The sequence below is a fragment of the Medicago truncatula genome, chromosome 3 (genome assembly GCF_003473485.1).
Source record: "Medicago truncatula cultivar Jemalong A17 chromosome 3, MtrunA17r5.0-ANR, whole genome shotgun sequence".
In the NCBI taxonomy this organism is placed as follows: Eukaryota; Viridiplantae; Streptophyta; class Magnoliopsida; order Fabales; family Fabaceae; genus Medicago; species Medicago truncatula.
The window spans coordinates 28,487,705-28,500,231 of record NC_053044.1 but is presented as its reverse complement, the minus strand read 5'-3'; the positions used below and the strand labels follow the sequence as shown (position 1 = coordinate 28,500,231).

The following is a 12,527-nucleotide window of genomic DNA, read 5'->3' as shown; positions in this document are numbered from 1 at the left end:
AAATATCTTACCACTAGGACCAATCCATTGTTGGTTAAAGAAGAACTTTATATGTTCTCCTAAATATGAAAGTGGTACTTATATGGGTAAAAATTGTATTAAAAAACTTATTTATTTGTGAATCTCACACTTTGTGCACTAGATTTCATTAAATAATACATGCATAATTAAAAGACGTTCATGTTAGTTAATTCTTAATTCCTTTCGAACTTTTCTCCAACAAAAAACAAAATTTTTCCTATACACAACAAACACAAACAAACACACTTTATTTATTTTTAATTAAATTCTTATATATGTCCACTATTTATCCTTACTTATAGGTATTCTTATTTATTAATTAAGTTATCTTTAGAGTTTAAATTTTAGCTTTTATAATTTAAACATTAATTTATGATGCTTTGTATTGGCAGTTGAAAATAAATTCTAATAATTACAAAGATAGTCTATTGAGATTTGTGAAAGATTGTGGACCAATAGCACAAAAGGTTGCGGCCAAAAAATTAGAAGGCTTAAAGTTTCAACAACTTTCAAATGGAAATACTTTAACTTCAAACATTGTTAAAGATATTCCAACCTCTCAACTTATTTCCAAGGCTATAACCAACCAACCCAACTCAATAGCCTCTCAACTTACCCCGAATATCAAGGTTCACTCAAATATGTCTCTTTTGCATTCCGAGACAACAAATTTTTCTAAAGAGGTGGAATCTTCTATGCTTTGTTTGGGAACCCCATATCAATATGGTGACTTTCACGCTATAATGGATTCATCAGAATTTAACAATAACTCTTACCGAAATCAGGTAAATCACTTATACTTATATCCATCATGCCTAAAGTGGCAGCATTGGTGCAATATGATGTAATGGTTCATATCGTTTTTACTTGCCGCAACACACTCCATAAAAACCTAATGATTTTACTAACTTACAAATGCAGGTAATTAGTCTACAAGGATCAAGCTCATCAAAAACTCCTGAAGTGAAAATAAGTAGGTCAACGAATTACAATGGAGAAGGTGATGATCGTATTACCAAACAAATAAAGGTTAATCCACAAATATCGGATGATGATGATCAACAACATAACCTAACTCTTAATCTTTTTTGAGAAAACAAACAAGCTAAACACCTTGTAGTTTTATTAAACATGTGTTACTTTTAACATATGCAATTATGGTAGTTTGTGTCCTTTGAATAGACAAAATTAATATTTTTGAAGTTTGAAATTATTAAGGTTAATTTGTGTCCTTAGAGTTAACAAACTTAAGATATTTTAATTTTGAAACTATTCATGTTTGGATGACCAAATTCATTGATACAATTTTATACTTTGAATTTGTTTAGATTGTTCCCGTCTTATTTTCTTTGGTTTAATAGTAGAAACAGTAGTGGATTTGTATGATCGATATTTTGCTTCTAAAGAAATAAAATAAAATTCTAAAAAATAATATGAATTATATTCATTAATATGTAATGTTGCGCTGGTTAGTAATTTTCTTTTGTCAATGCAACTTGAAAATAATTTTTCTTATAGAAAACAACCACACATTAAAAGACATGTACATAAAAATATAAAATACTCCTTCAAACAAAAACCCTATATATCAAATTTTTGCTATTGAATATTTTGTATACTATTCACTTACTATTTTACTTCACCTCAAAATGATTTTGATTAAACACTTGATTTTCCTATAATTAACATGTGGGTCTTGTTAACGAGTGTCCCCGAAGCACTTTTTAAGCATTTCTAATAAAGAAATTATTCTTTAAAAAAAGTAAAGATTTCAATTTTCAATGCAATAAATGCACAAACTTTCATAAAATCTTATTACTTTAGGTGTTTAAAGAGTGCTCCAAGGGCACTTGTTAACATTTCCCATATAAGTAAGAGATTTCCCTTTGTATACCTGAAGTCTAAAAGAGTGTTAATATGATTTAGCTTTAAAATCATTTTCCTTTGCTTACATCGAAAAATAATCATCTTGTCAGCCGAAATCAGCAAGTAGGAGATTTAAAGGTAGACAAGTTTCTTCTCATTCAAAGAAAGCTTAGTCGAGCACTATAAATGTCGAAAAAGGTTCAGCCGATTCTTCATTGATTTTATTGAAGAAGAAGTGGGTATTTGACGACATTAAACCTAATCAAAGCTTAGTGAATTTGGACAATGAGACAATCAACCTATGCTTCCTATTATTAGCGCCACTAATCGCAAGGTGCGATGATTAAATAAGCGCTTGTTAAGAAAAGTTGCACATATTGGACCTTGTCAAACTATCATACAAAGAAAAGAGAAGTATTTTGATGAACGTGGGCGCCACACACCCCCCTCAAAAAAAGAAAAATAATGCAGTTCCCAAACAAATAAACGAGCAAGGCTAAAAATACTCTAGGCCATAATCTTCTTGACAATATGAATAGTTTTTCCAATAAATATGATATTACGCAACTAATATATGGAAAGTGTCTTGTAGGAATATTTGTTTTTTTGTGCAAGTGTATTTGTGTGTGCTTGTTTTCTATAAGGAAATCTATTATCAAATTGCTTAGACAAAAAATACTAATGAGACATTTTGTAACATATTAATGACTATAACTTATAGTCTTATACTATTTTTAATTAATGTGACTCCATATCTTTATAAGCAAAATTCCAATCATACAAATCCACAATTTCTTACATTAAACATTATAAAATAAGAACGTATCAAACTAAAGAAATTCAAATGATAACATTTTATCAAGGACTTTGGTAAAGCAAAACATGAATAGTTTCAAAACAAAAGCATCTTAATTTTGTTAGCTCTAAGGACGCAAACTAACCTTAATAAATTCAAACTTAATCTCTTAAGAACAACAATACCTCTCATCATTATCAAATCATCTCTGTTTTCTCACCATAATTATCATGATAACAACACCGATTAGTATAGAATTGAATTTAACTGTTCAATTTGGAAAAAAGAATAAGCAATTGATAGATGAAGCGATGTAACCTTAAGTAACAAAATGATATCAAAATTGTTATGATTTTCATAGAAACATACATCCTTACCGTGATTGGACATTCAGCGTCTCAATATTATCTCCTTTGATAACATCTTTGAGTGAGATGAGACTTGGAATATGAGGAATTATCTCAAGTTGTTTTTCTTCAGTACCACACACTAGAAATTTTTTATTTCGACTTTTTTTATAGTAGTAGATAAACCCTCTCTCAGAACGATACTCCAATATAGAGCGTCCCTTCTAAAAATGTTTTAATGGAACATATAGTGATAACGATACATGAAATTAGTTAGGTTTGGAAGTCATAAATTTATAAAATGACGATGTATATGTAATTAGTTAAACTTGAAAGATAAATAAAAAATATTAAATTTTTAAAAAATGAATAAATTAGTTTTTTATTTTGCAAAATGACCCTTGTGCACGTAAAAATAAGAAGATCTTGAGTTTAACCGAAGATAAATGAATTTTTTTTTTTTGTTGGAATTTATCGATCTAAAACAAATATGTTAAAAAACAAAATAGACAATGAATAATAGACAAAGATACATTACATAAGCAAAGAAGGAGTGCAATCCAATTACTACTATTCACTAGGACATGATGAAACACCGAACATGATACCAAACTATATAAACTTGCCAGTCCATTTTTTTATTTTTTTAAATAAATATGTCTCTTATTCTCATAATATTTTTTACTCTTTTTTAGTTTCTATATGTAACGAAAAAATGTGTTTACAGTCAACCTTATGAAGGACTCAACACACAATTTTTCTATTTCAAGAGACTAAATATATAAGAATTTTATAGTTTAAGAAAAATTAAATAAAAATATTTTTTGAAGAATAAATAAATAAAAATCAAATTTAAAATAATTTTAAAAAGATATATGTAACTCATTCTTTTGTAAGTTAAGATATTGGTTTGTCCCTTTAAAAACAAAAGATATTGGTCTTTCAAAAAAAAAACATATTTGTTTTCTAAATTGCACAAGTAAAACGATCTTGCACCATATACAAATGTCTCTTTTAACATATTTGTTTTAGATCAATAAATTCCAACATATCTCATTTAGTTTAACAGCGTAGTTTATTGATTTAATGGTGGAAATCAACATGTGTATGATGCGAGATTTGTTTCACCTGTCCATCATAGAATTATCAATTTATAATAGTTGTCTTTTTCAATGAGTGAAATTTATCTAGAGCAGTGCTATTTATCTAGATGGAAATTGTCTCGATCATACTGTGAATAACAATTAACCAATCACCTTTCTGTCTGGCCACACAACAAGAAGGTGGTGCTATAAATTTATACGCGCACACGCACTATAACAAAATTTACTAGTTGTTTTCTAAGTTTTGGAACATGTTCTAATTTAATTAGAATTTTTTTTTAAAATATCAATTATAAAGTGTTAAGTGGCGCAAATTGTTGTCTTCCATTCTTCTATAATTTTGATACTCTATGCTCAATGAACAAAGAGTAAACTAATAATAGAACAAATACAAAGCATCAACAAAGAAACTTCTAACTGATCACAACAGTGGTTCTCTTCTCGTAGCATGCTTCATGGATTGTAGAATTTCCCTCCGCAAAAGCACCTCCAGGCTTGAGGGAAATACCCGACTGAAATTCCAACATTCCCCACCATTGCTATGCATGGGATGCATTTGCCACATTTGGCAATGCACCGTGGTGGGGAAGATCATGGGCCTGAGTTGGCCACAATGCAGAAGAAGAAGAAGATGATCAGTGAATATTGTTTGGTTCCTCATAGCTCAGAAGTGAGGTCGCAGGGAGAAGTGACACTAGATTAATAGTATATGTACATTCTCTACTCTTCTACAGCGCTCTTGGTCAAATTGTGAACTGTCATATTACATTTGTGTAGAAGTCCATGTAAGTTTTGGAATAATAATTAATAGAATAGGTCCATAAAAATAATAATAATAATAATAATGGACGGTATTTCCTTAAAAAAAATAACTGTACAGTATTAACATTGATCATATCCTTATGAATCTGAGTGTGTGGGTGCGCGCACACACACACGCGCTTTAACAAAATTTACTAGTTGCTTTCTAAGTTTTGGAACATGTTCTAATTTAATTAGAATTTTTTTAAAATGTCAATTATAAAGTGTTAGTGGCGCAAATGGTTGTCTTCCATTCTTCTATAATTTTGATACTCTATGCTCAATGAGAAGCCTTGGAATAGGTGTTTTTGAGGAGGGTCCAAAGACCGTGTGAGGTCTTTGTTTGGGACACCAGGGAGGTGACTTCATTTGAGAGGGTGTGAGGAGGGTGCCATAGACAAGTTGATCATGTCGTTGCCATGTTTGATATGTATCATTTAGTGTGCTGCATATATTTCAAGAAAGTGATCTATTCCTTCTATAATTTTGATACTCTTGACGTATATATGTAAAGTTTTATGGTCTTGGCTGGAAACATGTCATTTTCCTCTCTTGTGGCCTTCAAACATTTTTGTAAGTATTCAATTTTTGAGACATTTTGTTTCTCCCAATGTGAAAATATTCAATTTTATTGTTCTGTTTTTGGAAGTATAAAATGACATTAAGGTGCCTAATTTTATTGTTCTAAATATTACTCCCTCCACTCCTTATTAGAAAATTTTCAAAAAAAAAATAAAAATTGATCCCATTTATAAGAAAATGTTACAACTTTTAAGGTGTAATTATTGTTTAAAAGACTTTTTTATCCCTCATTTAATGCTTCTCTTTTTAATATTAGTGGGTTTATTAAATGTTTCACAATTTATTTATTTTTTTGGCTTTCGCACCGGTTTCCAACCCACCAATGGTGGACGACTAATCCGGCTCATGCATAGAGGCATGCGCACTGGCCAAGTGTTGTTTCCCCAGAGAATCAAACCCGGTATTCCCCGGATACGTCCTTGGAAGGAGCTCCTTGCCACTGGAGCCCAAGCAACTTGGTTAATGTTTCACAATTTTTTATGAGAGTATGTTTATAAAAATATTTAAATAGTTTCATTAATTAATGATTGTATTGGTATTGATGTTTTTTGGTTTTGTTTCTTATAATAAGGACCGGAGGGAATATGCGTCAGAGTATGAAAATTATAGAAGAAATAGATCGCTTTCTTGAAATATATGCGGAACACTAAATGTACCTATCAAACATGGCGACGACAGGATCAACTTATTCAGAGTAAATGAACTAACCATGTTATGACTTAGATTTTTGTTTGAGTTATGGTTAATTTATCTTTTTATTTTATGAAAAATTTAAAACTTATGACACAGTTTTGATTCTGGACCATCCACGGTGAATATAATACAATATATTCTGTATGGCTAATTGAATACAATGATAAAAGAATACAATGGGTGTAACAAAAAAAAAAATACAATGTTAAAAGTCTAAGGATAATGTACTGAAATTTTAACTAAATCATATCAATGTTAGTTTTCTCAATTTTCCATTTGATGCAGGAAATTAACTAATTAATGTTGAATCCACTTTCTTCTGTTAAATCAATTTTCAGTCGTGCAACATTCTCAATAGCATGTCTTAACACTTGCCAATTTGCACCAATTCACAGATCCACAACATTGAATGATTAGATGTCTAAGATTTTGTAAGCAAGCCAAATGTTTTGGAAGACCACTCAGTTTATCATAATATTTTATTTTTAAGATTTCCAGTATTTTTAAGTTGTAAATTGAGTCAGACAACATTTTTATGTCAAGAGAATAAAGTGCCAAATACCTTAAATGAATTAAGCTTCCTATTGATGGTACTTGGATAAAGGATGTGCATAAAACTCGAAGACAACGGTTTGTTGAGAAGTGATCATGTTCTGTTTCAGTATAATGATCCAACTGAAACCGTGTTCGTAAGGATTCAACTTTTATGAAGGAACCCTCATCGGTTGATAGCAAGTCACTGGAGTTTAAACTTATGTGGTGCGTGATTTTACGAAGGAACCCTCATCGGTTGATAACAAGTCACTATTGATTGAGCAAGATCATGGACAAGATCATCATGCATCTTGAAAGAATGATTTTTGGCACAATTCATTCCAAACCATGCTGCCAACATCTTCAACCTCCAAATTTTCCCTAGATGAAATAAATCCATTAGCCATCCAAAGATGAGTCAATTCTTCCTTATCGATTTTTGTATCTTTTGGAAACATAGCACAAAAAGCAAAACATCGCTTTAAGGTCGGAGTTAAATAAAAGTAGCTCAACCACAAGGAAGGAAAAATAGAATTCTCTTGTTGTAAAGCCCAAAGCGTGCTCAGCTTAATTTCAAGCCACTCTTTTTCTCCACTCCTTGAGCGCATTAGACCTCCAAATACTTGTGCTGCAAGAGGCAGTCCATCGGACTCCTATTGCGACAAGTTTTGCACACTCATCTTTGTAATGTCCAAATGCATATTGTTTGAACAACAACCAACATTCGTTATTAGAGAACAATGGATGAGCTTGACAAGTTCCCATTATTGTCGCAACAACCTCATCACGAGTGGACACTAAAATGGAACTACGATTGGATCCAACCGACAATACAGATTTCAACATATTCAATTTTTCTTGGGTTAATCTGAATTCCAATTGCTGATTTTTGTTCCACACATCGTCCAAAATAAGCAAATATATTTTACCTTGCAATAGTTCTTACACCTTTCTTTGTATTACATCTAAATCAAAGGCATCACACTTCTCTCTAGTGATAGATTCTATAATGGAACACAAAATCCTCTTGACCGAGAAAGTCTCAGAAACACAAACCCAAATTTTTGTATTAAAAGTGCTACTCACCCTAACATCATTGTAGACCAATTGAACAAGAGTTGTTTTTCCAACACCACCTAAACCAACAATGGGATGGACGGAAAGGAAGTCAGAGTCCCTTGCTTGGGTAAGAAGAAACTCGACAGTCTTCTCTTTATCATCTTCTCGTCCAAATACTTTTGGTTCGGCAATAATAGAACTAGTTTGGCGCTATTCAGCTACTTCAGTTGAGCTTTCCCTAACAGTTCCACCCTGTCGAAGAAGAAACTTGTTCTTAGTTGCAGCAATATCATCCAATCTCCTTGTAATCTCTTTCAACTTGTTGCCAATGTAATGGTGAAACATGATGTTCTTTGGTTTGAAAGAGGATGAGCCTCTAAGTCGACTAGATTTGATCAATCACTCATCAAGGATATCATCGAGCACATATACAACATCTTTGAGTTGTTGTAGCCATACCTTAATAGAGCGATCTGTGACTTGTTTCTGCTCAGCATCTTCAAGAACAGCCTATATCAGATCCAAGGTGATTGATAGCTTTTCAGCTTTTGACTTGATTCTAGAAATGGTTGCAAATTCATTTTGAAGCAGGGACAACATATTCTCAAATACAACTCCAAGTAATGCGTCCGCCATTTTTTCAAATGAACGTATTTTATTTAATCTGATGACTTATTTGACTGTTTACAAATTACATTATGTTTTGGTATACATGTGAAATCTAAAAAAAAAATTGCAGATCACTTGCAATGGCATTGGTGTGAATTTACCAATTTTGTAAGGTTTGGATGAATTTTTTATGTTGTTATTTTCCAATGTTTTAACAGAAAGTTGTGTTAGATATGTTTAGGCAGCTAATATGGTTGGCCCTGTTGAAATAATAACATCTACAAAAGAGTTTAGCAGCTCCTCAAATTTTAATACCATAATTGTTGAGTAGCTCCTTGTGAGAGACGAAAGAAATACAACATAACCAATTCATTTCAGCATTTCAGATTCATAGTAAGTAAACTATTATTGAAATTTTAATTAAACTGCATTCGAAAAGTGACCAACTAGCGATCCACATGAAACTTTTTATAGTGTGTTTGGTTGCACGGTACAACTCAAAATTGACCGTCCCAAGGCAAAGAAAACGTGAAAATAAGGAAGCTAAGATTTGTAGAGTTGGTCAAAACGCCGGTTGACGGGTATCCCACTGTGTAAACAAACACAGGCTTAACCAATTCATTTCAGGTTCATAGTAAGTAAACTCTCTCTCGGAATGACACTTCAATATGACAATGCCCTTCTCAAAAGTTTTTTACTTGCCAACATAAACTACTATCCCTATAAGATGCAGCAAAAGTTGGACTTCTAAAAGCCTTAGTTCATGCTAACATCTTCAACAGAACAAAGTAAAGATACATCGCATACATAGAGTCTCCCAATGCTCGCATGCTAACACCTTCATCTGGAATTTCATTGTGTTTGAAGGAGAAGAGAAGAATTGTAACTTCTCATTTTCAAATTTGAAACACAATATTGACCATCTCAAACTATAAAAAAAGGATCCAATGAAGTGCTTCATCAACAAAAGTAGGAGACTCAAGCCTTCATACTAAAATAGTAGAATCAAGTCTCCTCCATGTTGTTCCTGCTACATGAATTTCAACAGCTATACCATGAAATACATAGTTAACATAATTGTTTCACATTCTTACAACCTTATATTCATTAGTTTCAGGTTTGAAGCCAATAACCTATCGTATCGGTTTCTGATTTTCTTGGTATTCCTGGTTACCTCTAGAAGTCCTATAAACTCACCTATCACAGGGTTGCAAACAACTAAAGGGTCTTCGTTGATTGGATCAAACAAGCAAAGCAAGCCATTAATACAAGAATTCACAACATCAAATCTTTGATCTTTTGGCTTTCAATCTCTGAAGCATGATAATGATAACAAAGGGAAATATAAAATGATAGAACAATTAACTTTCTAATTGATAATATGAAGAAGTTCATAGACTGTTAGTAGGATTCAATTTACATAATGATCTTAATGTAATTAACTTATATAAAAAACTTCTAACTAATCACAACTAACTTCTACTTCCTTAACAAGTATTAAGCTAATTCTAATTAATATGTAACTATATCTTCCACAAAAAAGCAAGTCACCAGTCTCACCTTTTTTATCCAAAACCAATTTTGATATCACAGATACAAAGCTTGACCGTAGGTTCAAACTTCAAATAACTGCCGTCGCATTCACTGTCAAATTAGTTCTTGGGACGAGTCTTCGATCACATGTCAGAATCAGGAAACCATATGGTGACCGCTCAAAGTGCACTTTGGCAAAATGTGGATCTGAAATCACTGTGTTCCATGTTCTACAAACACATTTACATACGAGAACAGACTTGATGGGAAGTCGAAGCAGGACGTCGGTGGCGATTGGAAATGGAAGATCAGCAAAAGAAGGACTAAGTTCTTGAGTTTCTACTACATCAACTTTTTCTTTCCCTGTTTTGCCTCTTTTCGTATCCCTTGGAGAAGGGATTAAGCTTCTTTTCCTTTCCATAGCCACACACTGAGGTACAAAAAAAAACTCAATAAAAATTAAAATAAATCAAACAAAAGGGGATTAAGTCCCCTTTGCCATTCCAAAAACAAAAATTTGATTGAGTCCCTTTGGTCAAATTTTCTTCTCATCTAAGCCGTAAGACATAATTTTGAGCTTATAGCTTATGTCTTATATGCTCATTTGACTAAAAAAATACATGTTTCATAACCATCAGTTTCTCACGAGCTTATCATTATACATCTCAATTTTACCCCTCTAACCTCAATTGAAAAAAAAAAATACATATTCATAAAATATATCACTTTTATGTCATTTCATATTTATAAGTTACTTCAACCAGATAACTTATCCCCTATCACCCTACAAGTTAACTTGTTATCCGCTACAAACTCATCCCCTATAAACTAACTTATCGGCTATTCGTTATTTTCTACCGAATAGAGCCATAATACTACCATTTAATGGAAATATTAATTCAAATCAAACATTTGAAACCTAAAGTATGAATTTTCCAAAAATTAAAAGTGAAATACTAAAGTATGAAACAAATTGAGAGAAATAAGGATTAAATGGGTTTGTATAAACCCATTTGGGGTTGGTCTAGTGGTTGGCTTGGGATCTTGGAGTTTGCTCCTCCAGAGGTCTCAGGTTCGATTCCCTCTAGTGCCAATTTCGGTGGGCTAAGTCCATACAGAGCTTGCTCTGGCTTTAAACGGGGCCCCCGCAAGTGGGCGGTGGGATTGGTCCCTCGAATTAGTCGATTCTTGGATCGGATACCGAGTTTTCAAAAAAAAAAAAAAAAAAGGGTTTGTATAAAAATTAAAGTGAATGAAGAAAAGTGCAAGTACGTACCAGCTCAGTGATGAAGTTTGGCGGCAGTGAGAGCAAACAGTGTTGTGTGGGAGGGTTGAAATGAAGGGGTTTGATTTCAAGAGTATGTTCGGAGACAATGAGGAAATAAAGGTGACACTGTCCAAAACCTGTCCACGTGTACACACACATTTGTTCTTCTCTGATTTTGCTTCTAAGCAAAAATTTAGATAAATAATAATATTTCAACAACCATTTTATCATAATTTTGTGATAAACTTTTTTTTCATATTTATATTATATTTATGATATCCTTGTGAACTTAGCTCAGTTGGTAAAAACAATGTATAATATATGTAAGGTTTAGGAAAGTTTAGGATTCGAACCCTGGACACCACAAAAAAAAAAAAATTATATTTATACTTTTTTTATTAATTTGATTTTTATGTCAATACATATATTTTTTAGTATATTTTAGTTGTTCTGCAAGTTATCTTGAAAAAATAATTTTTCAAATAACATTTCTCAACGGTATATATGTAATAACAAAAGAAAATAAGTTGTTGGATGTATGTTGAATTGCTACAACTAAAATACTTTTTGACGGGTTGGATGGTTTGAGCTAAGGGTAATAAGTTGGACATCTTGAATTCATTTATCTATTTTTTATGTTTTTTAGTTGTGTTATTTGTACAACTAAAATTGATAATTAATATAACATTATTGATGTGTTTGTTGTAGCAGTGGAATTAAAGAAAACGTTGTTTGCATAGAAGCTGCAAACTGTGTACCAAACACATACTATATAAAATTGTGAAAAGCATGTAAATCGAAATCAATCAAATTTTTAAAAAAATAGTAAATAAATTGTTGGTTGTACAATTATGTTGTTCACAAATCATTGTAATTTTTTTCTTCATCTTTTTCTCGTGGATGTGTGAGAGAGAGGATGAGAGGTGGAAAGCTAATTTTTAGGGTGTTCAAATTGAAAAGAAAATAAAAATATACGGGGTGTTATGGATATTTTTACAAGTTTAGGGTTGCAAGTGCACACTGGAATGTGAGTGAATCTTCCCTTACAATCAAATCAATTACTCCAATTACCCCAAATTATAAGATTATTTTAAAAAATTTATCCTTTAATCCAGAACTCTTTAAAACTCTAGATCCATTAATTAATGATTTCTTTTTAAAAAGTATCCATATTTAATTTATCATTGAAAAACATTAGATTTTTTTTTATTTCTCTTTTGATATTGATACTTGTGGGGGTAAATATATAAAAGTAACACACATTTATGATTATTTTTTTTCTTAAGAACTTATTAGTAATACCCTAAGATGAAAGT

At 31.7% G+C, this 12,527-nt stretch overlaps 1 protein-coding gene and 1 non-coding gene across 2 annotated transcripts; one reads left to right on the top strand and one right to left on the bottom strand.

The window, feature by feature from the left end:
- The first annotated feature begins 650 nt into the window (after nucleotides 1–650).
- LOC120579436 (uncharacterized) lies at nucleotides 651–1,213 on the top strand. Its single transcript, XM_039831657.1, has 2 exons — nucleotides 651–806; nucleotides 943–1,213. The coding sequence occupies exons 1-2, from the start codon at nucleotides 663–665 to the stop codon at nucleotides 1,111–1,113; spliced, it is 315 nt and encodes a 104-aa protein (XP_039687591.1). The 5' UTR covers nucleotides 651–662; the 3' UTR covers nucleotides 1,114–1,213.
- Nucleotides 1,214–9,784: 8,571 nt separating this feature from the next.
- LOC25490831 (uncharacterized) lies at nucleotides 9,785–11,353 on the bottom strand. Its single transcript, XR_005645407.1, has 2 exons — nucleotides 11,221–11,353; nucleotides 9,785–10,374 (listed from the first exon to the last, which is right to left on the bottom strand). It is a non-coding gene; the product is annotated as an uncharacterized protein (transcript).
- Nucleotides 11,354–12,527: the final 1,174 nt, after the last annotated feature.

Bases quoted from the DNA above. Each gene is read 5' to 3' on its own strand.
- LOC120579436 (XM_039831657.1), top strand. From the start codon at position 663: ATGTCTCTTTTGCATTCCGAGACAACAAATTTTTCTAAAGAGGTGGAA. The intron at 807-942 runs GTAAATCACTTA...TTACAAATGCAG, and splicing joins ATAACTCTTACCGAAATCAG to GTAATTAGTCTACAAGGATC.